The sequence below is a fragment of the Mustela putorius genome, unplaced genomic scaffold (assembly GCF_011764305.1).
Source record: "Mustela putorius furo isolate JIRA1106 unplaced genomic scaffold, ASM1176430v1.1 tig00001012_pilon_pilon_pilon, whole genome shotgun sequence".
In the NCBI taxonomy this organism is placed as follows: Eukaryota; Metazoa; Chordata; class Mammalia; order Carnivora; family Mustelidae; genus Mustela; species Mustela putorius.
This window is the reverse complement of record NW_025421531.1, coordinates 2,738,014-2,764,260: the sequence shown is the minus strand read 5'-3', so window position 1 is coordinate 2,764,260 and position 26,247 is coordinate 2,738,014. Positions and strand designations below refer to the sequence as shown.

Below are 26,247 nucleotides of genomic sequence, written 5' to 3'. Positions count from 1 at the left end.
ATGGAGACCCCCATACACACAGTCCAGCAAATGTATACCACTGAGTGTGAATAGCCCAGCTCACACATTCTAGAATATGGTTTTACTTCATTTATCCCTGTACTCAAGTCTCAGCTCCTATCCTCACCAGTTGAATAAGGGGAATGCCCTAAAAGCTAGGTATGTTTCTCATTTTCCAGCAGTTTCCATGGGGCTCTCTCCCAACACTCTATTGCAAGAAATATTTATTTTGATCCTTGTCACATCTCCTCTTTAATTTATCCAATACCAAGCTCTCAAGAATCTGATACCATCCTTTTAAATGAGTCTCCACAGAGCAATGGAAGGAGATGCCAGAGCATAATAGGCTGAGCAAAAGGGAATAGAAGATCCAACTCCCCAGCCTCACATCACAGGCTATCAGAACACACACTCATTATCACTTTTTGCACGGATATCCTGACATTTGCTTTCTCCCCTCATTCCTTGAAATTCTAGTTTCCACCTCACAACAACCTTCTCTGCTCTTACCCCTGTCACAGTCCCCAGACTCACAGAAGTTAAGAAAATTACACAGGCTGGAGATGGGTATTTGGGTGAGTGACAGTGGGGGGGGGGAGAGTGGAGGTTGAGTTAAGTTATCCGATGATGTTTTCATCATCTGCTAAGAGAAGGAAGGAGAATAGAGATGAATGTAAGATGGAGTAGATGGCTTGAGGTGAACAAACAGATTAATTTAGAGGAATGAAAACAGTTCTGATTATGAATGAATAAAAGATACTGAACAGCATCCCAATTCTGGGTATGTATCCAAAAGGATTGAAAGCAATGTCATGAAGAGCTATTTGCACAACACTGTTCATAGCAGCATTTTGCACAAGAGCTGGAAAGTGCAAACAGTCCACATATCCATTGATAGATGAGTGAACTGAATGTGGTCTATACATACAGTAAAGTATTATCCAGCCTGAAAAAAAAAAAATTCTTCCACAGGCTTCAGTATGAAGAAACCTTGAGGACATTAGGCTAAGTGGTATAAACCAGTCACAGAAGGACACTGTATGATTCCACATATATGAGCTATTTAAAGTAGTCAAGTTCATAGAGACAGGAAGTAGAATGGCGGCTGCTGGTTGAGGGCTGGAGGGAGTGGGGAATGTAGAGTTAGTGTTTAATGGATATAGCATTTCAACTTTTTAAGATGAAAAAGTTCTGGAAATCTGTTGGACAACAATGTGAATATACCTAACGCTTTTGAATTGTACACTTAACCATTTTTTAAGATGGTAAATTTTATGTTCTGTATATATTTTAAAAACTCAAAGATGCCAAACAGAATAGTCTAGGAGAAGATGGTGAGAGAAATTTATGGTAGCCAGTGAGCAAGATTTTATTTTCTCAATAGTATAAATGGTAGACCAAGGAAAATTGGCATTTGGATTTTGACAGTGGTGGAGAAGGGCTGGGAAAAGGTGTTGGGTGGACAGATAGAAAAGAAAAACTTGGTGATGAGGGAACTGAGTTTGTGGGTTGAGAACTGGCTGAAACAACGAAGTGGTGAGATCCAGAATGCATAAATGTTAAATGAGGAACTCTAAAACCCCTCACTAAATGGAACTGAAATAAAAACATAGAAGTTAAAACCCTAAGAATTCATGCACTGTAGCAGAAAAAAATCACATAAGGCAAGTGTTTTGTTAAGAGATAAAATTTATTTGAGTCACTGCTATACAGATTTTTAAAGGAACCAAAGCTCTGATAGAACTGCCAAAGAAGTCTCCAAAGCCTGCATCTGTACACCAAAACTGTACAATTAAAACTTGACTCTCATAATGGAAAAAAATGTGCAAATTATAATTACTGATTAGGGAAAAGGCAATGTATATATTGTGGGGGGAAAAAACCTGTCAAACCAAGTGGAAATGAAAGAGAAATATTCAGCCATATGAGAGCAAGATGCTATGATTAAAATAAAATTAGACTTCTCAACGAAAGTATTTCATAACAACATGAAATATTCTCTACTTGGCTTAAATGATTAAAACCACACTACAACCAGAAGTGTGTGATAACAGTAAGTATACTGATTGCATAAGAAGAGTGGAGATAGAGGACAGCTTTCTAGCGCCTTCCTTAAAATGGTGTTATTTTGGAGTTACGGGTTTATAGCTATAGCCTGATGTCAGGCATATTGTGGGTGAGGCTTCAGAAAGTCCTTGAAGAGCATGTGGCGGTGAAACTGGGCTCCCATCTTTACTATCAAGTGAACTTTCTTTATTCTGCTTGAGAATAACTGCATTTGGGAAATTATAGTTATGAAGTCATTTCACTGATGCTGAGGCCATACGCCTAGACTTGCTGAGATGAAAACGGTTTCTTCCCAACCAATGTTCCAAACAAGAAGGCACACTGAAAGAGAGAGTTTCTGTTCAGGAGGCAGCACGAAGGGCAGGGGTGTAACTCAAAGTTTAAATAATGACAGTGTTCACCTTCTCTATGTACCAACTCTAAGTGCCATAACCAATAGAGCATTGAGCCTCTTAGAAGATATATTTTTTTAAGGAGGCCCCTTTCTTCAGATAACATGATCTGAAGCAAATAATAAAGTTTATATTGATAAATACAAAGAATAATAAATGAGGGAGAAATCGAAGCAAGAGTTGCATTCTAACTCGTGCATTCATTCAACAAGTATTTAAGTACTAGCATTATTTTGGACGCCCCCGTGGTTTGGGTTTATCCATCACTCTGGCCTGGTCTCCCCTGTTCTCTTTTGTTTTTCTATAACTCCCCAGCACCAGGCGATCTTTTCTTCCTCAGCAACCACAGCAGTTTTTCTGTATCTTGTTTGTGGTAATTATTCTTACACTATGACATGTAGTGTCTTTTTTTCTGTATCAAATTAAGTTCCAGGAGGACAGAGGTGGTATCTTTATACTTTATAGACTATGTAAGAGAAAGCAGTTTGAAGACAGATTTGAGCTTGAATTCAAACCTTTGACTATTACTGATTCTGACACTGTGGCCAATAGGTTAGCTTTGGTTCTCATCTTGGATGTCATATGCTCACCTTGGGCTAATTCCTTTCACTGCGGTAATGAGGGCCGACGCAAGGCAGGAGGGAGGCTCAGCACAATGCCTGGGCATGGCAGACCTCCAAATGCTCACCACCACTCCTCCTGGGGACATCAGGGGACCCTTCATGTTGTCAGTCCTGTTTTCTATACTCCTCATCATTCAGTTTTCAACCCCCATGGTGACTCTTTAGTGCCCTCTCCTTTCTCCTTAAATCCCTACCATCTCCTTTCCCAATCTTCCTTTCAGGTGACTGTTTTGCTTTCTAGACACTGAGCAAACAGGGTGGTCAGAAGAGAACCTTCTTCACATGCCTTTGCCATAACGGCTTCCCCCTGCCTTTGTCTATGCCCGCATCTTCTGCCTTCTCTCCTGTTAGGGAGGCCACACTCTGATCTAAGCTCTGCCTCTCCAGCTGGAGCATTTGATCCCCTCCGTTCTTGCCTACCCAGATGTTGCTCCAGCAATTCTTCCTTTTCCTTCCTGTCATCATTCCTCACTTCCTAGTAGATCATTCTCATCAGCGTATGGAAATGGTGGCCTGACTGCGGATTCTCCATTTTTAATGGATAGTTCTTTTGACCTTACTTGTTAGTCTTGCCATCTGTTCCCTTTTCCATACCTCTTTGTAGAAAACCTCCTTGAAAGAGGAGTCTATAGTTGAGATCGCTAATTTATCTCCTTTCATTCTCTCTTAAGCTGACTTCAATCAGGAGTTTGCCTCCTTACTATTCACCGGAATCATTCTTGTCAAGTTCACCAACAAATCCTGAGCTGCTAAACACAGTGGTCAGTGTTCACTACTGCTCTTGGTCCATCAGCAGCATTTGACAGAGTTGATCACTCCCACCTCCTTAAACGTCATCCTTCACATGACTTCTACCACACCATACTCTTGGATGCTTCCCCTATATCAGAGCCTGCTTCTTCACCCCTTGGTTGGTTCCTTCTCAGACTCTCATGTCTTCTGATGTGGAAGGACCCAAGGCCTGGCACATGGACCTTTTCCCTAACCCTTCTCATCCTCTTGTTCATCTTATTTGATCTCATTATTACATGCATCCATATGCTGACAAAGCCCATATCTATGTCCTAAGATCCATTCTCTGAAATAGACTTGTATACCCAACTACCTTCTTGATACTTCTCCTTGGATAGCTATTAGATATCTCATTTCTAACATCTCCAAAGTGAAACTTGTTTTTTTCTCCCTAATCTTGCCTTTTCACATTGTCAGTCATCATAATTAATCATGATTCTATCCTTCCGGTCAGCAGACCAAAAAACCCTGCCATCATTACTGCTTCCTGCCTTACGACTGTCAGCAAACCTCCTGTCACTACCTTAAAGATACATGCAGAAACTGACCTCTTCTCATCAGCCTACTTGTGGCTACTCACAACTTCTTACCTAGATTATTGTGATCAAGTCTTCATTGGCTCCTGAGGTTCCACCTTGGGTTTCCTACACTCAGTTCTTTACACAGCAGTTAAGGTGATCATTCTCCTCTCTGCCTAAAACCATCCTTTGGTTTCCATCTCAGAATACACACCAAGCTCATTATAATGACCTAGCATACTCTATATGATGAACCTTGTTCTCCTCCTCCCTTTACCTCTCTGCTTTTATCCCTGCCCCTCTCTCCCTTGGTCAGTCCATACTAGGCCATACTGGTCTCCTTGCTGTGCCTCGAACACAACAGGCGCACACCACCTTATGGTCTCTGCACCTGCTGTTCTTTCTTTCTGGGCTGTTCTTCCACTACCAGTAAGGCTAACTCCTTCCTTCATCCTAGTCTTTGCTCAAATGCCATTTTATTAGTGAAGGCTTCTCTCCCAACTTCTCTAGCTCCTCCTGCTTTATTTCTCTTCAAAACACGTATCATCTTTTTAATTTTATTCTTAATTATTATGATAGGTATTTACTATTTGCTGAATGGATGAATGAATTAAAAAAACAGGGACATTAATTGGCACTATGAAGTAGATAAGTTAATAATCTCTGTGCATGATTACCAAAGATGTGTGGAACAGAACCATATATATTTAACACTATGAAAATTAGTAAATATAAATTGGAGACATTTTGACATAAAAATGAATAAAAATACTTCAACTTCATTAGATACCAATTTGTCTTCTGATTAGCTTGCTGGGTTGTATGGATCAATAGAGTATACTTCTCGTGTTTCTAAATGAAGATCTCCTTCTTTAGGGATTCGATTTGTATAATAATTGCTGGATGGAAAAAGAAAAAAAGTAAACTCTTTACTTATTGGCCATGATCACTACAAATAGGTCACAGTTGTTTGTTTTCCATAATTCCTATCACATGATAACTAAATACTTCTCATGAATAATTCATTTTGTTATCATGTAAGATAATTACTATAACCCCTATTATTTGGAAAGGCCCATAAAAATAATTTACTAGGATGCCAAGTGTCCAAGTCAGAAGCTGATACTAGGTAGCTTTACCTCAGATCCAAGACCTTCAGGGATTTAGAACCATGAGCCTCAGCTTGAAAAATAAATCAAAAAGAAGCTTTTGTTTTAGGATATGACTACAAACTTACCTTTTGGGGGACATAGTCTTCCAATCTGATTTAAAGGAAAGTTTTTATATTTGATGTTAAATTCAGAATCCTTACTTAGACTGATAGCACTAAAAGCTTGAACTAGTTTTTAAGAGGACAATTTTACTTTTACTCCTTGAAAGCCCACAAGCTTTACTGTGCTTCTAAAACCACTTAGCCAAAATGAGCAAGAGAAAATAAAATGCAATTACACTATTATGTAGAACTCTGAAATAAGGTATTACAAAATTACTGAAGAAGAAAGATTTCTGCTAAGGGTACTTAGAGTATGTTGCTCATATATATTTAAAAGGTCAGCTTATAGGTAGGTTATAAGCAGTGTGCATTAAGAGTGGTGTCTCCCAAATGTTTGGGTGGCTTTTAGACATATATTGTTACTTAGACAAATTTTTCAGTGACTCTCATCTCATTTATAGAGAGTATTTAAGGCGGCTCAAGTATCTATATCAACTATCAGAAAACAAATTGAAATCAGTTACAAACTGGAAATAAAATGAGTAAGTAAAGCTTAGGAATGTACCTTAACATACATGTTTAGTTTGTATCAATGGAGGCAATTAAATATAGTACTTGATATAATCCTATTTGTAAACTTAATAATCTGCCAAGAACATCAAATTATTTGAGCTCCTAGGCATTCCTAAAGTTTGCCAGTTTCCTACATGTGTATGCCTTTGACAACAAACTTAGTAGCATAAAGGAAAGAGATAGAGACCACATTTTCTATTTATTTAAATTTTTAGTAACTTAGCTAAAATTATCTTCTGACTTCCTGTGAGGAAACCCATGTAAATGGCATCCCTTTTTTCTTAAGACCCTCTTCTTCCTTGAATTCTATGAAAATCCTCCTTCTGAATTCTCCTCCTACCTCTGACTATTCCTTCCCTCTCCTCTCTTTTAAGCATTACTGTCCTTCTGAGAACTGTTCTCATCCCTATTTTTACCTTTTTTGTTTCTTGGTCCCAAGGCTTCAAATGTGAGTTAAATATTGCCTACCTGAGCCCAGGCTCCCCTCCTGAGTCCTACATCATGGGTGCCCCAAAGTAAGAGGGCAGAACTGAACTCATCTTTCTCTACAAAACTGTCCCTCTCCTCTTTTTGGTGTACCACCGGCTCCACTCCACACAAGTCATTCCACTCTTCTTAATAGGGACGATACCTCTTGATCCCCATCACTGCTGCTTTGTTGAAAGCGCAGTCCTGCCCCTCCTCTTGAAAATACCTATCTAGACATATTATTACTTTGCTTAAGATCCTACAGGACAAACACCAACTCCTTGTCGTGGCATACAAGGTTTTGATGATCTAGCTCCTACCCATCTTTCTAGATTCCCCAGTGACTGTTAAATGAAACATTAGTTCCATGGGATGTGAATGCATTATAGGAGAAAAAGAGTTCTGTGGTCCAATTAGCTTGGGGAACTCTGGTTTAAAAATAAAACCAAACATCTTTCTTTATTGTAGGACTTTAAATACACTCTTGGTCACTGTGAATCTTCATTAGAAAAATACTGCATGTAGTACTTCCCAATCTTATTTGCTCACAAAACACCCTTTTTTCCTGAAGTCTTTCACAAAACGAGGGTTATATGGTACATCTTTTTGTCAACACTACAGTCTAAAGCATATTATGAGTGTAGACCCTTCTAAGACCATTGTATTACAAGAACTACATAAGCAATCTGATGTAACTGTGATGGCCCTGTGAATTGAGGTGCCCAGGTCTGGCGGGCTTAGAACAAACCCCTCAGGTTCACAGGTGTCATCATTACATAGTTTCAATGTAACCCCTTCCTGTATAATGTCTACACCAGGTGTTTTACAACTGTGAACAATGTGCCAGATGGCACTGATGGCACAAGCCAGGTGACCTGGCATGTTAAAGTAATTTTGCTGGCATTTATGGGTGACCTGTTTGGGGTGAGATGACTTGGTCACCTCCCACTGGAAGTTACCTGAGACTTGGTAAAACTTCACCTAATCATCTCCCTAACACTAGCTTGTATAGAGAGATTCAAGAACCTGCACATACAGAACATTCCCAGGTTGATTCCTGATGGTCTCATTTGCTAAAATGGCATCCTTTGCACTTATCAGAATGTTCTGACACAGGATTTATGGGTCGGAAGGGTCTTTTATGCCATCCCTACACCCAAATCTCTACCACCCTCTCCTACAGTCACCATCATATACAATTACATCAAATTGCTTACATAGTTCCTATAATACCTGATGGAAAGACAAGCCTTTGGGTCTTCACTAAAACTGCTCCTTCCACTTGGAATACTTTTTTCTCCTTGTCCACAGTATCTTGAAGCTTGCTTGAGATATTTCCTTCACTACAGAAGTTTTTTTCTGATCAAAATTCCCCATTACTTGAGCACTTGCTTTGTGTACCCACCAAATACCACATGACCTACTATGGCAATATTACTTTGTATATTAAAATGTTTAAAAAATTAATGTTTGGGGCACCTGGGTGGCTCAATCTTTAAGTGTCTGCCTTTGGCTTGGGTCATGATCCCGAGGTCCTGGGATCGAGCCCCATGTCAGGGTTCCTGCTCAGTGAGGAGCCTGTGTCTCTCTCTTCCTCTGCCCCTCCCCTCCTTGTGGGGGGTGTGTGTGTGTGTAAAATAAGTAAATAAAATAAAATAAATAAATAATTTTAAAAATGAATGTTAAAAATAGAAATATATATCTTATTTCTGCATAATAAAACACAATATAACAAAGCATAGAAACCTAGTAATATACTTAAGTAGTCATGAAAACAACAACCAAGTGAGAGAAAAGATTATTTCAAAAATAGAAAGGCCTCAGATGTTTCTGAATGGAACACATTACAGAAAAGATGTCAGTTTTGCACAGACTAATCTATAGACTTAAATGCAATCACAACATATGTTTTTTGGAAATGCCAAATGATTTTAAAAGATAACCTGGTTAGAACAAACAGAAGAGAATAGAAAGGAAAATCCTAAACAATTACAGCAAAGGAATTCTTGACCTACTATATAGTATGACTGTAGAAAGCTATATTAATTGAACATAAAGTAATTTGTGATGAAAGGAGAAATCAGTACAGCAGGAAGAGAAGTCCAGAAACACAACATATCAAAATATATTGATTATTTGACATATGGTCAAATTAGGACAAACTTCTTAGAAAGTCATTTGGCAATATTGATTAGGCATCTTAAATGCTCATACTCTTACCCTTAGTAATTCTAGAAATGGTACAGAAATAAGTAGATATAGAAAAAAAGTTTATTCAACGGTGTTTCTTGTACCTTTATTATCAAAATTAATGTGGAAGCAACCCATAATTTTCATGATACAGAAATACATAGAACAATATACTATTATATAACTAAAAAGAAAACATAAAGATATAAAAGATGAAGCCAAATTTTAAAAAATCAAAGCAGGGGACTGTCATTTCAAAATTCCAGTCAAAAAGAGAAAAAAGATAAAGAATATTTAAGATCAGATAAGAATATGCCAAAACACTTGCAGTTGTTACCACTGGGATTTTTAAGTTTTCAATTTTCTAGATTTTTAAAATATATGTCATCCAAATAAACATCATTCAAAAAAAATAAGTGCTTAATATTTTTAAAGTTCTCACAGAGGGGGCTTCCTTCTATATGGCACAATACTTCTTACTCTACACTATAACGTTCATGTTATATGACTTGTACTTCTGAGTTTAGTTTCAGGCAAGTAACCAAACCTTTTGTGCCCTTTGGTCAAGCATGCATCGAACTTACCGTTCTCTGTATTTTAATATTGTGCATAAGGTGACACCAATCAAGAATACAAGAAGTACTGAACCTGCAGAAAGACCTAGAAATCAAAACAGCAAGAATCAAATGCCAGAAAATTGGGCCCTATATTCCTTTGAAGTGATTGTGGGGCTATTGCCAATGGTGGGGAAATTGTTATGGGACTTTATCCTTATCCTTTGTTAGCCATATAAATGTTACATTCCTCAATAATCATACTTGGGCTTAAGTTTTTTCTGATTCAGTCCAGTCCACATTTAATCTAAAGCACCAAGCATTTGATCACAGGGGCTGCAGTCAAATTTCTCTTGAGCTTTTCTTTCCCTTTCAGTTTTATTAATAATATTCTCATTACTGGGGTGATAGTAGGAGCTCAGGACACAAGGATCCCACGACTTGGCATAACAACATTTAACTCTCAGCTGGAAAATATATTTTGTTGCAGAATAAGATAGCTTATTTGATAGTACCAAATCATGCAAAAGACCAAAAGTTAACATAAACTCAATTGAAAAGCTAGAAGTAAAAAAGAAAAAAGAAAAACTGGAAGTAGCTGGCTTTTTAAATAATTTATTCAACTCTATCCAAAAGTGTCTGTCTGTAATATGAAGAGAGCCTTAGATATAAATATTAAAAGAGCCTTCATATTAAAAGAGCCTTAAGATAACAAAATGATAATTTCTTAGGAGTTAAAGTGAAAAGGAAAAATAAGAGACAGGATATAAGGCCTCAAATTTGATATATATGTTTTTTATAAAACATCATTAGAAAATTAATTCAAATATTTAAGAAAACTTACCACTAAGAAGAGGAGCAAGTGAGGCTAAGGAGAACGCAAAATCACAAAAATATTAGTCTAGTTGCATATTTCAGTGCAGCCCAAAGTCCCACGGTAATATCCCTAAAGACAACACTCAGCTTCTTTCTCTCAGAATCTCCTTAAAAAGATGTATTGAGGCCCTGGATTGCATGCACTTTTCCTTCATTCTATTATGTAACAATTCACTGGACATTTAAAAAAAATAACACTGTTAAGTTGGGGTAGTTCAGGAATGAAAAACGCCAATACACGCAACTTTACAATCAGAGATTTCTCAGGTTAGAATGCAAGTAGTAACTGTTACAGCAGGTTGTTCACCATATTTTTTGGAGGTCCCTGTCAAATTGGTAAGTACTTATAAATAATCAAGTTTCAGCAATGGAAATCTCAGCAATGACCCCCTTCCAAATGTAAGATTAATAGCGCGGCACCTCGTGAGTTAGTACTCCTCTCTATTTTCTTTTTTTATTTCCCCAATCCTCAGAAAGTTTTGCTTTTTCTAGAATAAACCACTAACTTCAAATGAGTCCATTACTGTAGCACTCGTCACAGACCCACATCAGTTTAAAACCTAACACTGACAGATACTCCTAGCTCTCTTCTCTCCAGGGAGACAAGTATGAGCAGGGAAGACTTTCGCAGTTACCTGGTGATTTGCAGACAGCCAGGGGTGGGTTCCATCCCTGATCGTCCTGACACTGGCTCTGGGGACTGCCTTCCAGGGTATACCCCTCTTCACACTCCAGAGTGACGACTGCACCATACTGATACATTTTCCCAGGCTCCAGACCCTTCTGGATTCCATTCATATACTCTGGGGAGCTACAGTTTACCTCTGAAATGAAAGGAAGCAAATTGAAGCCGGGCCATATTTTAGCCTTTTCTCAAGGAAGTAGATACTTCCCTGAATGGAAAGGCTTAGGAAACCAATTTGGTTCATTCTCAGTAAGGAAAGCCTCGCTGTGATAACACAAAAGGACATTCTAGGCAGATTCCTTCTGTGACAACCGTCCATCTCAATTAGCTCTAGGTAATTTAAGCCAGACTTTCCTTCTCTGTGCTTTAGTTTCTAAACTAACAGTGTCGGATAATTTTAACAGCCTCTTAGAGAGTGGGTTATATTAAGAATTCTGAATGACTGTCTCATCTGCTCTACTATAACTATCCATAGATGAACGTACTTCCTCATTTATTTCTTTCGTCTCGAAGCACAGGAGGCAATAGTGGGAGGTTTTTCGATTTGAATCATGACTCTAGGATGTCCCCCACTGTGTGACTTTGGGTAGGTTACGGATCTCTCCGTGCTACAGAGACCTCATCTGTCATATAGGAATAATAACGGCACCAACTTCATCTGGTTCTCAAGAAGATTAATGAGACAATGCATGTAAAATATGTACTGATTTTGGCTTTTGGTAAAAAGTGCTTGATGAATATTGGATATTAACTTGCTACCCCTATTTCATAGGCACTATGTTAAAGAAAATGAAATTCTGAAGCCTTTATTAAAAAAAATACCCATAATTCCACCACCACTTAGAGAAAATACACTGACAAGATCATTGTGCTTTTTATCAGTATTTTGTCAAATGCACACTTAATGTAACTACAGCCACAGGTAAATTCAACCTGCATTTTAGTTGTTTAATTTGTATAAGTACTTCATTTTTCTATATTTAAAGGGCTACGTAAGTGATCACTCCTCAGATAAGCTACACCCCAAGTCATTTTTTCTTATTTTGTGGTAGACTAATTAATGTATTCATCTAATTGAATCAATCCAATTAAATGCATTTAATTAAAGGATCCAATTAGTACATTTATTTGGCTCTTTTAAGTTGAAAGTACCTAACTCACTATCTATTTGGGAGAAACTTGATTTAAAAACAGGAGAATAATAGACACCACACCTTTACAATAAGGGGCAGATTGGCTCCAGGTTCCCTCATGTGTGCAAAGAAGGAGTGCCTCTCCCACAAGCAGGTAGCCTTGGTCACAGCTGTACAGGACTGACATTCCAGGAGAGAATCGAGCTATATCTCCACCAGTATGATTTCCATTGGGTATCTTAAGTGGAGGCTGACATCCTAAGAAAGCTTAGACATCAATAAAAAAGGATCTTTAATTTAGCACAGAGGAACATATAACCAACACTATCTGTGGGTGATAGCAATACTGAAAGAAGGTAGGAAACAAGCTAACTAATTGGTATCCAGAAATACTCATTCCACACAAATTTGCATTGCCTCCATATTTCGTATGGGAGCTGAAGAACAATGTCAAAAGTAACATAATGAAATGTCAATGGCCGTGGCCCACGATTGTAATCTATCAGCTAATAGTATTTTTTTCTTTTCTCTTAAGATAGCAAAGAGTCTGTGGTTTAAGGGTCTCACACTCCAATGCCTTCAAGAACCAGAAAGTGAAGCCACCAAATATGACAAACCAGAGACCATCCGTCCTAAAAATGGCTGCCATTGCCTGGTTCAAGATATAGGTGTCTTGCAGGAAAACAAAGGGGGTCCCTCGCTGTATTACATATTCACTGTTTATCTTGAGCTATGCAGATTCACTTCAGATGGGCTTCACTTAGGGTGAGGTGGGTTTGACTTAGGATGAGACTACTGTGCCAGCCAAAGAAAGCCATTCTGGTAAGCTGAATTCAGTTCTTGGGGCACCAGTTGGCAGCCTCTGTTATAGATAGTTACCGACAAGAATAAAACTGCCAAATGATAAGTAAAATGACAAGAAAGACAAATCGATGGGTTTGAAGGCCAACATTCCCCTCTGAAAACCCAAAGCTCTCTTTTTGACTGGTTTCACAGCCTTAAATATCCAATTATCAAGCAATATTATTGCCAAACACTTGCCCTCCCAAAAGTATGGTTTTTTTTTTAACTTCTAAATTAGTAAAAAGAATAAATATTAGAGACTCCATAAATTTGGAAGTTAACCATTATCTTCTCAAGTACTTTTGCTCAACACTCCTAGAAAGGGAAAGGAAAATAAAATCAGATGAGTGGACAAGGAAGGTATCTTGTAAAACAATGTGATTGCCTTTTACATGTTTTCTGTAGTTTGAATGGTCAATGCAGATTCAAAGCCCTTTTTCTTCATTCTGGGCAACACCCCATATTATATTCCTTAGAGTATCTTACCTTTTTTTTTTTTTTTTAAATTTATTTATTTATTTGACAGAGAGAGGGAGGGAGCACAAGCAGGGGGAGTGGCAGGCAGAGGGAGAAGGAGAAGCAGGCTCCCCGCAGAACAGGAGAAACCCAATGTGGGACTTGAACCCAGGACCCTGGGATCATGACCTGAGCTGAAGGCAGTTGCTTAACCAACTGAGCCACCCAGATGCCCTATCTTACCCTTTTTGATACAAGTCGGTACACCTGGCACCCATTTGTTATTGGTATGACATTTAATCACGTGACTGCCGTTCATGATGAAGCCAGGATTGCAGGCGACATATATTGTATCATTGTGGGAATATGAAGAACGAGTTTTGTTGAGCTGGTACCCATGTTTGACTTCTGGGCTAGGGCAGTGAATTACAGGAGGAGATTTTAAGCACTTTGGGAGAGGTTCAGTCCAAGATCCATGTCCATCAGAATCACTTAGGCATCGTATATTTTTCTCTCCCAAAAGAGAGAATCCTTGGTCACATTCATAAGAGACTTCATTTCCATATAGAAAGGGTTCTGCCATCACGCCCCTGGGCCTTCCATTGTCAATCGTGGGTGGAGGCTGACAGTGAATTACTGCAGAAGAGATTTAGGAAATTCTGCTTCAGCTAGCACACCAAGGTGGACAGTCTTCAGTCAGGCAAAAAAGAAACTAAGCAACTGCACGTATGACACGTAACCATACAATAATTTAGATTTTTTGAACCCAGATGATGCTTCATTTAAAACAGTGTTATTAAATTCTCTATGTGAGTAATACATATTCATTTCAAATAAATTCAGAAAACAAAGTATTAAGAAAGGAATAAATGTAGCTATGTTCCCATAAACTAGAAATATAGGCCATATATATAATTTTTTTTTCTTAAATCTTGAGCAGATGAATGGCAAATACTCAGTTCCTACTTGGTGACTTTTTTCCCCCAATGCCAGTGCTGACCAAACACAGAAAAATTTTTCTTATCTTTTGTACAATGAAATAGAATACATACATTATTGAGGTAGTTATAAGGCTAGTTCTTCAGTGATCTTCCCTCTCTAACTCCCTACTGTCCCACCAATAATTTTTTTCTAACTTACCTTTACAAAGTGGAATCTTTTGGAACCAAACCCTATTCTCAGCATCTTGACACTTCTGATAAGTATGTCCAGTCAACTGGTACCTAGAGAGAGATTATAATGCATTTCTTCTTCCCAGCATCACATCTCTATAACCTAGCTTCCTCAAACCACAGATACAGGGGCTCTTCTAAATAAGAGCTTTGGCAGACAAGAGCTAAAACTCTTGATCCTTCAAGCAAGAAGACTACTTTAGGCACAGAGTTTTCCACAGCAAAGCCATTTCCACATCAAGAAAGGACAGAAGAGAAAGATGTTAGTTAGACCTTTGGAACCCCACATTCTCTGTGAGTGTGATAATGAGGGATGTCTAGAGGGAGTCATCAAGACAAGTTGAGGACAGAATTAATGCGCGAAATGAGGTGGAGATCCCTTTTCAGAATGGACCATCTCATACTCACCCATCTTGACAGGATGTATTAACTGGTATCACATGTGAATGAATGGGAGGCTCTTGAAAATCTTCTCTCACAGGTTGACATGGTGCTTCTAGAAGAGCAAAGTTTGAATTATTTATGCATGCCTGATATCACATAGAAAAGCAACTCTGCAACTGAAAGTACCTTCACACCGAGGGGGAGAAGGACTCCAATTTCCTGAAGGCATACAGTGAATGGATTTGTTTCCCACAAGCAAGTAGCCAGGGTCACAGGTGTAGTCTACAGCCATCCCAGAGACAAAGAGGACCCTATTTCCACCTGTATGCCGACCATGATGGAGCCCAACAGGTGGCTGGCAGCCTGAAGAGAAAACTCCCCACGTAAATACCAACAACAGCAACAAAAGGAATTTATACTCAAGAACATTAAGTATACAACATCTGACAGCAGACAATCTGCATCTTTTAAACCGAAGACTATGAAGCTTTAATTACCAAATGTTTTCTGCTCTTTTGCAGGAACCAGGCACCTTTAAAAAGGTCCTCTCGAAAACCAAGAAACAGACTCTTAACTATAGAGAACAAACTGATGGTTGCCAGAGGAGAGGTGGGTGGGAGAATGGGTGAAATACATGATGGGGATTAAGAAGGGCACTTGTGATGAGCACTGGGTGTCGTATGGAAATTTTGAGTCACTAATATTATACTATATGTTAACTAACTGGAATTTAAATAAAAACTTGAAATATAATAATAATTTTAAAAAAGGTCCTCTCATTATCTACCCTGAATAGATCCCTGATCAAGGGGGCATTTACATGAAGAACATATAAAAACCACATAGGACATTGATCACAGAATGGAAGAAATGGTATAATAATCTGTGTACCTTGCCTTTTTCTATGACTCTAGTTTTGGGATGGAGCTAATAAATAAGAATAAAGGAGTAAATACCTCATTTTCCCCTTTGGGTCTTTACCTTTTTCACAAACTGGTATTTTAGGATCCCAGGTGCCATCAGCTTTGCAACGAATCTGACTGCTGCCCTTCAGAGTAAATCCATGATGACACTTGAATGTCACACTGTCATTATAGAAGTATGGGGCTTCCTTCCCAGATGTCTTATATCCATTTTCCACCTGGGCAGGTACACACTGAACAGCAGGGAGGGAAAGTTTGCAGACAGGAGCAGAGCCACTCCAGATACCCGTCTCTTGGTCATTGCTTGTACAATGGATGGTACTCTCCCCAATGAGGTTGAATTCCACTCCACTCTCTGGCCCACGGTTGCATGTGTAGGTGACTGTGGTTCCGTATGGAACATATTCTGAGGAACTTCCTGTGTGTGTCCCATCAGAGATGGCAGGAGGCGGTGGGCAGGTGATTTCTGGAGAGATGAAAATTTACTGTAGAATTCTGCTCCAGTATTACACACCAACGAGAAGAGACAGAGACATCAAAGAAGAGAAATGGAGACACCAAAGAAGAGAAATGGAGACACCAAAGAAGAGAAATAGAGACACCAAAGAAGAAAAATGAAGCTGGTTACGAACCTGTAGTTATCAGGTTTCCTGGAGGATATGGATGAGTTCTGATGATAGGAGTTACATCAAAGCTCATTATGTATATAAAACTTGATTTAAACAGATATCATAGCAAAGATTTTTATAATGGAAATCTTGTTACAAGTGAACACTTGCCCAGCGATGGGTATGAAGTGGGGCATGGACTGCATGGAGCACTGCATGTTATACGCAAACAATGAATCATGGAACACTACATCAAAAACTAATGACGTACTGTATGGTGACTAATGTAACACAATAAAAAATAAATAAATAAAAAATAAAGGGAAAAACCAAGTAGATAATAATTTCAAAAAAATAAAAGTTAACATGTTCATCAGTATCATGTTGTGAGGCAGTGAAGTCCAGTAGTAAATTGGTAATTAAAATCATTGTTTTTAAAAGAACCAATAAGTGAATAAAAGGCATGGGGGGTGGTAGAATTAAGCTTTTCTGAGTACCGTCTTTGTGCTGAAGTGATATGGTAGGTTAGCCAAGAATCGCTGTCAATTGAGCATCTATGTTTGACAGGTAATTTTCTCATCTATGAAGGGGAGATAATACCATTTAATTTTAATAACATTGAAGTCTTGAGTCTCCAATTAACTTTCCAGATAAGAGGCTGGAATTTCCAAGAAGTTACATAAATTGCCCCAGCTCAAATTAAGCAAATCTGAGTTCAGATCCAACACTAATCCTCTTTCTCTCCACTAAACTACAGCATTCCCCCAATTAAGGATGGTGGCTCATATACTCATTATCCTCCTTATTCTTAAACTCCCAAATCACAAGAGAGAATTGGAAATACATTTAAATTGATTGGCATGCTATGAAGTAGAAAGTGGTGACAGCAGAAAAACAACAAAACCGTGCGACTAGAACTGTTGACAAAGTTAATCAAACAAAATCTAATCTTCGTATTCCCATAACACAGCCTCAAACAGAAATCTCCCAGGAAACGTGTACATCTCACACTGTGTCAGGTTCTCTGTTACTTTTGCTACTCACCTTCACATAGACGGATCTCCATAAACCAAGGAATCGCACCTTGGCACTTCTGATAAACACTCCCACCTAACCGGTACCTAGAGACAAAGAGTCATGTCATTTTGCCATTTGGAGACTACTTAAAGCAGACTCACCACTTTTAGGACAAGAAAAAATAGGGACAAATATGTAGCCAGCATTAGCACCACCCATCGATCGTGTTTCCATACACACAACCATAGCGCAATCAACCCTTCTGCGAATAAGTGACAAGGAAGGTTCTTTGAGATAAATGCAGACAACAGAGCTTGTAGTGCACACTAATAAGCCAGACCTGGTTCAGGCCGAGACAACACTCACTTACCCTTCATCACAAGAAGGGTTGACATCTGGTCTAATAAATTGATCCTGCGGTTTGTTAAAGACTGGCTCTTCTACAGGTTCACACTCTGCCACTAAGAAAAGAGACCTGGATGAGAAATCAGCTCAAGGTAAACTCAAAACCATAAAATGTCTAAATTCAAAGCCTGGCACCTTTGCATTGGGGGGCAGTGGGTGTCCACACCCCCTCAGAAGTGCAGCGGATGGATTCTTTCCCCACGAGCACATAGCCAGGATCACAGCTGTACTTTATAGATGTTCCTGGGTCAAAGCGGACCATGTGTCCATCTTCCTTCTGCCCATTGAGGATTTTAGGAGGGGCTTGGCACTCTGAAGGAAAAGAAAATTTTTCTTATATAAACAACAGAAAGAAACAAGCAATTATCATTAATGTGTAGCTCAGTTTTGGATAATTTTAGATCAGCGGTTCATCTCTTTTTCATTTCTGCACTTAGGGTGCTGAAGACTTTGTTCAGTTCTAATTCTTCTCCTGTCTCCTCCTGCTCCTCCTCCTCTTCTTCCTTCTTCCTCTTCTTCTTCTTCTTCTTCTTCTCTTCTTCTTCTCCTTCCTTCCTTCCTTCCTTCCTTCTTTCTTCTTTCTTCTTCTTCTTCTTCCTTCCTCCTCCTCCTCCTTCTTCTTCTTCTCATCTTCTTCTTCTTTCTTCCTCTTCCTCCTCTTCCTCTTCTTCTTCTTCTTCTTCTTCTTCTTTTTTTTTTAAAGGAATCATCTCCTGTGTGTTTAATGGGATACATCCCTGGGGTGGGGACTTTGCTTTCTTCCCTTAAAAAAAAATTACTATTGAGGGGCGCCTGGGTGGCTCAGTGGGTTAAGCCACTGCCTTCGGCTCAGGTCATGATCTCAGGGTCCTGGGATCGAGTCCTGCATTGGGCTCTCTGCTCAGCAGGGAGCCTGCTTCCTCCTCTCTCTCTGCCTGCCTCTCTGCCTACTTGTGATCTCTCTCTCTGTCAAATAAATACATAAATAAAATCTTTAAAAAAAATGACTATTGAAACAAACAGTATTTTTTCCCCTAAAGAAAGAGGCAACTCTGTGATCCCTAAAGCTTTTCCTCCAAGGATACTCCCACACCATAAAATGAAGTAATAGTGATGGGGTGATGTTAAGAAAAGCTATATAACATATTCACTATATGTAGTAGAATTGAGGGGACTAGAAACTGGGTAAGTCCTGCTTAAATCCATAACCCTATCCTCTAACACTTAAAAAAAAAATCAGTAGCACCTTCTCTGAGTATTGGAATACTCACCCTTTTCACAGACTGGTGCCAATGGCTCCCATGTGCCTCGGGCAGTACATCGGATTGCCTTGCTGCCTTTCAGGGTGAAGCCATATGAGCAAGAAAATACCACAGTGTCATTATAGGAATATTGTTCTTTCTGCCCAGATGATATTTGGCCTCTTAGGATCTGGGGAGGTGGACACCGAACAGCAGAACTAGAAAGTTCACAGCTTGGGGCAGGGTCACTCCAGATCCCAGTCTTCTGACTGTTGGTGATACAATGGATAGTCTTCTTCCCAATAAGGTTGTAGCTCACTCCTTTCTCTGGGTCTGGGTCACAGGTATAAGTGACTGTGCTTCCATATGGAATATTCCCTGAAAAGCTTCCTGTAGATCTTCCATTGAGAATAGAAGGAGGTGGCGGGCACAGAATTTCTAGAGAAATTAGAGAGAAATGACAAGACTGCAGTTATACTGCAAATGAAGAATGCCTCGAATGTTGCTGTACCACGGTGCCCTCCTAGGCTCAGGGACAGTGATACTTGAATCTGAAATATACAGATCAAGACAGCTATAGCAATATAATGTTAAAATTATGATTTAGAACTTTTTTCTTGAGTATATCTACCGGGGTGATCCTCTGATTTCTTCTACTGAATATACAATCCCCTTTTTGTGCCCCGCCTGGCTGGCAAGTCTACAGAGCTTTCAGAGAAAGAAGAGCCTAGGAACCCTTTTTCCCTTGAGTAACCAGGGAATAAAGAGGTGGCCAAAGGTTGCTTTAGTGAAAGACCATACTCTTCCAGATGTCTATGTGAGATCTCTGCTCTATCAAATTCTGTATAGTAATGACTGAACAAAAAGTTTTTAGTTAAGCCAAGAGTGAAGTGTTCTGTTCAAGGACCAGGGTAGTCATTGCAAACCACAGTTTTCTAACCTACCTTTGCATTCTGGCATCCTGGTCCAAGAAGCCTGCTGTCCAACAATTACACATTGACTGGAAGGTTGGCCTTGTAACCGATACCTGGAGACAGACGGGACTATTAAGCAGTAGCTGTTGCAGAGCAACGACCTACACTTAAAATCCAAGGCAAATTCACATAACTGATGTGTATCAACCCCCTTCATAAGCATTCTCTCTACCAGCCTCACCGTAGGCTATCCCTGGATTCTCACAGAGGAGCCCTTGGCAGTTGTCACAGCTCACACCATGCACACATAAACCAGATGAACTAAATCTCCAAGGCCCTCCTAAAACTCACCCTTCATTACAGTCAAAGTTCACAGTTGCACCGACCCGAAGACTTGGAGGGCTCTTTATCCGTCCATTGAGAAATGGTCCTGGGGGTTCACACTCTGCCTCTAAGGAAATAAGTCAAAGATGAGCAAAGTGTGGCAAATAACAGAATAGCCCAAATTCTGTTTTTAAAATTTATTTATTTATTTATTTATTTATTTATTTATTTGAGAGAGAGCATGCACATGACTTGGGGGGGAAGAGTCAAGAGGGAGAGAGAGAGAATCTTGAGAAGGCTCCACAATCAGCATGGAAACAAACTTAGGGCTCAATCTCACAACACTGAGATCATGACTGGAGCTGAAATCAAGAGTCTGGGGCTTACCTGGCTGAGTCTGGAGCTTACCTCTTCAGGTGCCCCAGAAAAGTCCAAATCCTTTTTTTTTTTTAAGATTTTATTTATTTATTTGACACACAGATAAAGAGTGAGATCACAAGTAGGCAGAGAGGCAGGCACAGAGCAGAGAGCCAAGCAGAGAGCCTGATGTGGGGCTCGATCCTAAGACCCTGAGATCATGACCTGAGCTGAAGGCAGAGGCTTAACCCACTAGCCACCCAAGTGCCCCAAGAGTCCAAATTCTTAAAATCGGTTATAAGTGTAGGTACCTTTACATGTGGGAATAACAGCATTCCACTTTCCTGAAGACAAACATCTAATGGTCTTTTCTCCAACAAGCAAGTAACCAGGTTCACAGCTATAAGTCACAGATAATCCTGGGGCAAAGGGGCCAAACCCCTCCCCTGTGTGAGATCCATTGGAGATGGCAGGAAGCGGTGGACACTCCTGAGGGAAATCTTCATGCACACACATTAGGAAAAAGGCCATCAGATGATACATCCTTCGCAATCTAGTTTTGACTTATACAGATCCAAATATATGACATATGATCTATGATAACCAGTCATCATTAATTTTCAACTCAGCTTTTTAAAGATCAGACAGGTGTGGCTTAAGTGTATATGTTTTATACAACAAATTGTACATTTTCATTTTTAGCTACATGAATTACATTTGCCTTTTTAAAAAATTTCAATTACCAAAAAAAAGCTCATCTTCACCCATACTCTCCTCCTACTCATAGTCTATTCTCTGCACCAAAAGTAGAATATTACTATTTGGGGGGTCATTCTGCCAGACATTAGTAATATACCTTTTGGGGATCCTATATGTGATACATATATACACATATAGCACGTGTATGTACATGTACTTAATACATATTACTCTATGCCTTTTCTTTGCTTAATAATCGGTTTATATTTTTCCATGTCAGTACATACAGATCTATCTAAATCTTTATAAATCTTGTTTTCCATGGTCACCCCATTTTGTGACTCTCTTAAGACCTTCCCTACCTCTAATATTATATACATGTTTATAGATAGATCCATATTTTTTCTAATGATTTGACAGCCTTTTCAAGTCAATTGATTTAGAACTGATCAATACTGTTTTTTATTAAGAAAACAGCTAATTTTGTCAAATATATATTGCCTGGCATATATATACACATACACACACATATCTATGTGTATGTGTATATATATATGCATGCCAGCCCCTCAATAATTATTCAATTATTCAACTGAATAATTGAAATTCAGTTTTAGGTATCAACAACAACATAAACCAAACCAAATGAAAAGAAAATGGTTTTCTTATGAAAATGAGTGGCTCCTATTTTCAATGTTAATTGACCTGAAATGCTAGGACTTCCTAGGTGACTTGGACAATAGTGGACCACCTTACAAAATATTCATAGAGGCTGCAGATAATAGGGCATTGTTTCTGCCAGGATAGCCCAACAACTATTCAAAGATGAGCTTTAAATCCATTGGGTGTATTTTGCTATTAGATCCCACATTTCTTCTCAATTTAGCAGTAACCCAGATATATAATTTAAAACCATCTGATTGCCACATCCCAAACAACTCCAACCCCCAACCTTGTGAGACTTATTCCATTCAATTATCAGGTATGTTCCATCACATTTTCCCATTATTTTTTATTCTACTGATGTTTGTTCAATGAACATTCACATCCTTCTAGGACTAAGTAAAAACAAGAAACCATAATTTTCACCTTTTCCCTCCTTTCCACTCCCACCATTCACATATCTACATTGTTCTTCCTTCAAAACAAAAACTTAATCTGCAAAGAAATGCAAGGTTCCAGCCTCCCCACTTAGCTTTATGTTTTGTTTTTACTTACCACTCTCACAGGTGGGTAGTGGTGTTGGCCCCCAGGTTTTATTTGCTTGGCACCAAACAGATTTGTTTCCTTTCATGGTGAAGTTGGTATTACAGGTAAATGTCACAGAATCACCATGTCTGTATGGTGGTCTAGATTTTTTATCTCTGTATCCTCCTGGTACTATGGGCTCAGAGCAGAAAGAATTTCTATTATACAATTCACATACAGGAGCAGCTTTATCCCAGATTCCTTTCACTTGGTCTTTACTTATACAAAAAAGACTTCTTTCTCCAATGAGGCGGAAGGCACCTACACAAGAGTACCTTACCACAGTGTTAAGGTATATGGGACCAGAAGAATAACTATTCCGACCATTTGTGATAGGAGGAGGAGGGCCACAAGAAATCCCTGAAAAGTAAACAAGGCAATATGTGGTCATACTAATTCTGACAATGAAAAGATTTAAATTTAGATGAAAGGTCCAAAAATAGGTCATGTCACTTTTTCAGAAACAGACTTAGAAATTTGTATGATTTATTTCTTACTCATAGTCTGTCCTTATCCCCAGCCTCTCAGGATCTTACCTCTCTCTCCCATCTGCAGCAAACAAATCAACTGGTCTATAAACACCATGCTGACCAACAGCAACAATGAAACAGAATTTATCCAATAGTTTAGAGTCTCATCAATTTTTATAGTGAAACAAAAGGCAAAGAGCACATAAGAAGAATCTTAATAATATGTTAATCACATGTGGGGAAACACCATACACTAATGAAATTTGGTTTTAATAGACTTAGTTTTAAATCCCCACTGTCATTTAATAGCTGTGTGACTAGGCAAGTCTTACCCTCTCTAAGCCTCAATTTCTTTGTCCATAGTATAATCCAAGCTAGTTCATAAGGTTACAAGGAAAATCCAGTGAGATAAAAGTACCTGAAAATTACAAGAATGATAACTGGAACATGCTAACCATCCGATGCCTGTTTCAAACATACAACTGGGGCTACAAGTGGTGAGAATGCATTTTGTCTTACTACTGAAGATTCTGCAGCCTCTCTACCGATCTTTTGTTACCCTTTGATGTTGAACCCCTTTGAAAAAGCCCACAAGAAGTGATCAGAGGTTTTGGATAATGACATCATAGCCTTTATTTACTTGTCCTAATACACATGAAGGATATTGCTACAGCTGTGTTGATGTATGCACATCTTTCCTGAATGAGTCTCAGAATAAAGGGAAAACTTCCAACATCCAGGACATCTGGTTGATTTCCAGTGAGCTTCACGAGTTGCTCATCAGTGGAGGAACTGGCATAAGAAGACACAGCCAAACCATTTCAGCACCTCAGTGCTACTCAGTTTCAGTAGGGAGAATGTTGAGAGCATTTATCTTTATATATATAGAATACTTGATACAATATATAGTCAATTCAATGAATTGAGTTTTGGTCTGCATCCTAGATCATAGAGAAGACTGGCATACATCTATTCAAAGTACACATATGTATAAGATGTTATGCATGGGAATACACCAAAAATCAGAGGACAAGATCTGTACTTTATTACTTTTGTTTTCTACTCACGTTCACAGACAGGAAATGTATTATTCCAGAATACTCTCATTCCTTCTGAGACACACTGACTAGAAGATTGGCCACTTAATCGGTACCTTAAATAATAAGGGGTAGCAAATCATCACCAGAACAAATAAATTTTCAGCTGCATGGAATTAATCACTTCTCTCAAGTATGCAGTATTAATGGCCTCTATTGTTTTTCTGAATCATCTCTGGCTTAAGGAAAAAGTCAAAGTTTGCGAATCAGCTCAGCTATGTCATGACTTCAGACCAAGTTAAAAGAAACAAACAAAAAAAATCCCAATGATAATATTATCTTTTTGAATTCTCCCTTTTCTCTTTGGTATCTAAATGTTAAAATACTCTTGACCATTTAGAAAGAAAAAACCTCAGTTCCTACTGACAAAAACATCAAAGACCTTGTTACCTAAGATACACCATAAAGTACCCCCTCTTACTGAACCCTCATTTTTCTTCATAATAGGAGCCTTAATTTTGTGACCCCCAATTTTGCTTTTTCATATGATGAAAGGACAATTCCCAGCTCTCTCTGGCCATACACAATACATACCATTGGACAAAAATCAATAACATTTGCTTAATATTAGAATTATTAGTCATACAAGGTAAAGAAAATAAGAGGAAAAGTCATAAAGAGAAAAAAAAATTAGCTATCTTTAAAGATCATTGTTTGCAATGCTTAGCTATGAGTCGTAGGTCTCAGTTCAGGCCCTCTCCCCTCACACTCACCCCTTATCACAAACAAATGAAACCACTGCCCCAAGCTGGAGATTAGGAGGAGTCACCACATGGCCATTGAGAAGTTGGTTTGGAATGGCATCGCATGATTTTGCTAGGAAAAAAGAGACAAGGCTGGCACATGAGGAGTCAGGAAACAGTTCGGTTTCCTTAAGATGGAATAAAGTTTTAGGCACCTTCACATTCAGGGGCTGCATAGCTCCAGGCTCCCAAGGATGTACACTGGATAGGGTTACTTCCAATGAGGGTATAGCCAGGGTCACAGCTGTAGGATACTTCCTGTCCAATTGGAAAGAATTCCTTATCCAAGATGTTATAACTACCATGGTTGATATGTGGAGGTGGTAGACACCCTGAGAAGAGAACAGGACCAGAGGTCTTTTATTTCTGAAATAAGAACTTTCTCTTCTACAACATAAGCCAAGTTGAGGTAGGCAGAGGTGGGATGAAGGTGGTTATGCCAACACGTCTAAGTGTAGGGCAGAGACTCCTTTGGCTGGGGTGGAGGTAAAATGGGACTAAGGTGTTACTTTTTTAGATATGATGAACCATGAAACTCTCTGCTTTCCCTATCTTGATCTATGCTGGGAAACATGACACCCACTCATCAATTTCCATTCCATTTAACTAAAAAAGGTCTTGGATATTCTCTCATTCATATTGTAGCCAAGGGAACCTAAATATTGTAATACATTTTCACCATCAAAATGTACCTCTTTCTTCCTGCTGCCCCCAAACTAGATTGATAACATTTCTTGAGTCTTGTGGGAGGGCCTCCCAATGATGCCAGGTTTTTAGTAAGTCAGACATTTCTTAATAAGAGTAGGATAGAGAGGGAGAATGGGGAAATGACCCAGTCTTAATTCTAGCCTTATTCCATAAAGGCCACATTTTTCAATATGAGAATGTATAAGGTCTACAATATTTTTAATCAAATTCTGACACCAGCCAATTTCCAATAGGATTGAGAGTTTTTTTATTCTTGTTTAAATAAAACTGAATCAAATATACATTTTGGGGAAAAAAAAACTCTCTTCACTGGTTCACTCTTTCTTTCTTTCTTTCTTTCAAACATCTTCTAATTTGCCCTACATTAATGCAAATCTGGTACTGTCCCAGAATATAGTAAATCTCCTACTTCTTCAAAATTTAGTTATTACTTTCACAGTTTAGTTTAAAATTCTTTAATCAGCAGACCCAACTACCTATACTGTCTTTCTCCTTATCTTCTATTAAGTGCCATGCATCTATTTCTCTAAAAGTTTCCTTTTGTTTCTAGATCCTCAAATTTCAACACAACTCAC

General features: G+C 38.8%; 1 protein-coding gene across 6 annotated transcripts in view; it reads right to left on the bottom strand.

The window, feature by feature from the left end:
• Positions 1–1,671: 1,671 nt before the first annotated feature.
• Positions 1,672–26,247, bottom strand: part of LOC101687991 (complement receptor type 2) — a 35,150-nt gene continuing 10,574 nt past the window's right edge. For 4 of the 6 annotated variants that reach the window (XM_004756156.3, XM_013058082.2, XM_013058084.2 and 1 more), the window contains 22 exons: positions 25,120–25,296; positions 24,935–25,037; positions 24,192–24,277; positions 22,625–23,014; positions 21,019–21,207; positions 20,378–20,477; positions 20,057–20,139; positions 19,143–19,550; positions 18,028–18,204; positions 17,858–17,948; positions 17,515–17,591; positions 15,921–16,328; positions 15,126–15,302; positions 14,964–15,051; positions 14,524–14,606; positions 13,627–14,019; positions 12,166–12,351; positions 10,902–11,090; positions 10,235–10,258; positions 9,421–9,496; positions 5,183–5,291; positions 1,672–2,388 (listed from right to left, as the gene is read on the bottom strand). In XM_004756156.3, coding sequence (XP_004756213.3) covers positions 5,198–5,291; positions 9,421–9,496; positions 10,235–10,258; positions 10,902–11,090; positions 12,166–12,351; positions 13,627–14,019; positions 14,524–14,606; positions 14,964–15,051; positions 15,126–15,302; positions 15,921–16,328; positions 17,515–17,591; positions 17,858–17,948; positions 18,028–18,204; positions 19,143–19,550; positions 20,057–20,139; positions 20,378–20,477; positions 21,019–21,207; positions 22,625–23,014; positions 24,192–24,277; positions 24,935–25,037; positions 25,120–25,296 — 3,599 coding nt within the window. In that variant the 3' untranslated portion in view covers positions 1,672–2,388; positions 5,183–5,197. The remainder of the gene's footprint in view (positions 2,389–5,182; positions 5,292–9,420; positions 9,497–10,234; positions 10,259–10,901; positions 11,091–12,165; positions 12,352–13,626; positions 14,020–14,523; positions 14,607–14,963; positions 15,052–15,125; positions 15,303–15,920; positions 16,329–17,514; positions 17,592–17,857; positions 17,949–18,027; positions 18,205–19,142; positions 19,551–20,056; positions 20,140–20,377; positions 20,478–21,018; positions 21,208–22,624; positions 23,015–24,191; positions 24,278–24,934; positions 25,038–25,119; positions 25,297–26,247) is intronic. The other 2 variants (XM_004756157.3, XM_013058086.2) reach the window with 2 other exon arrangements.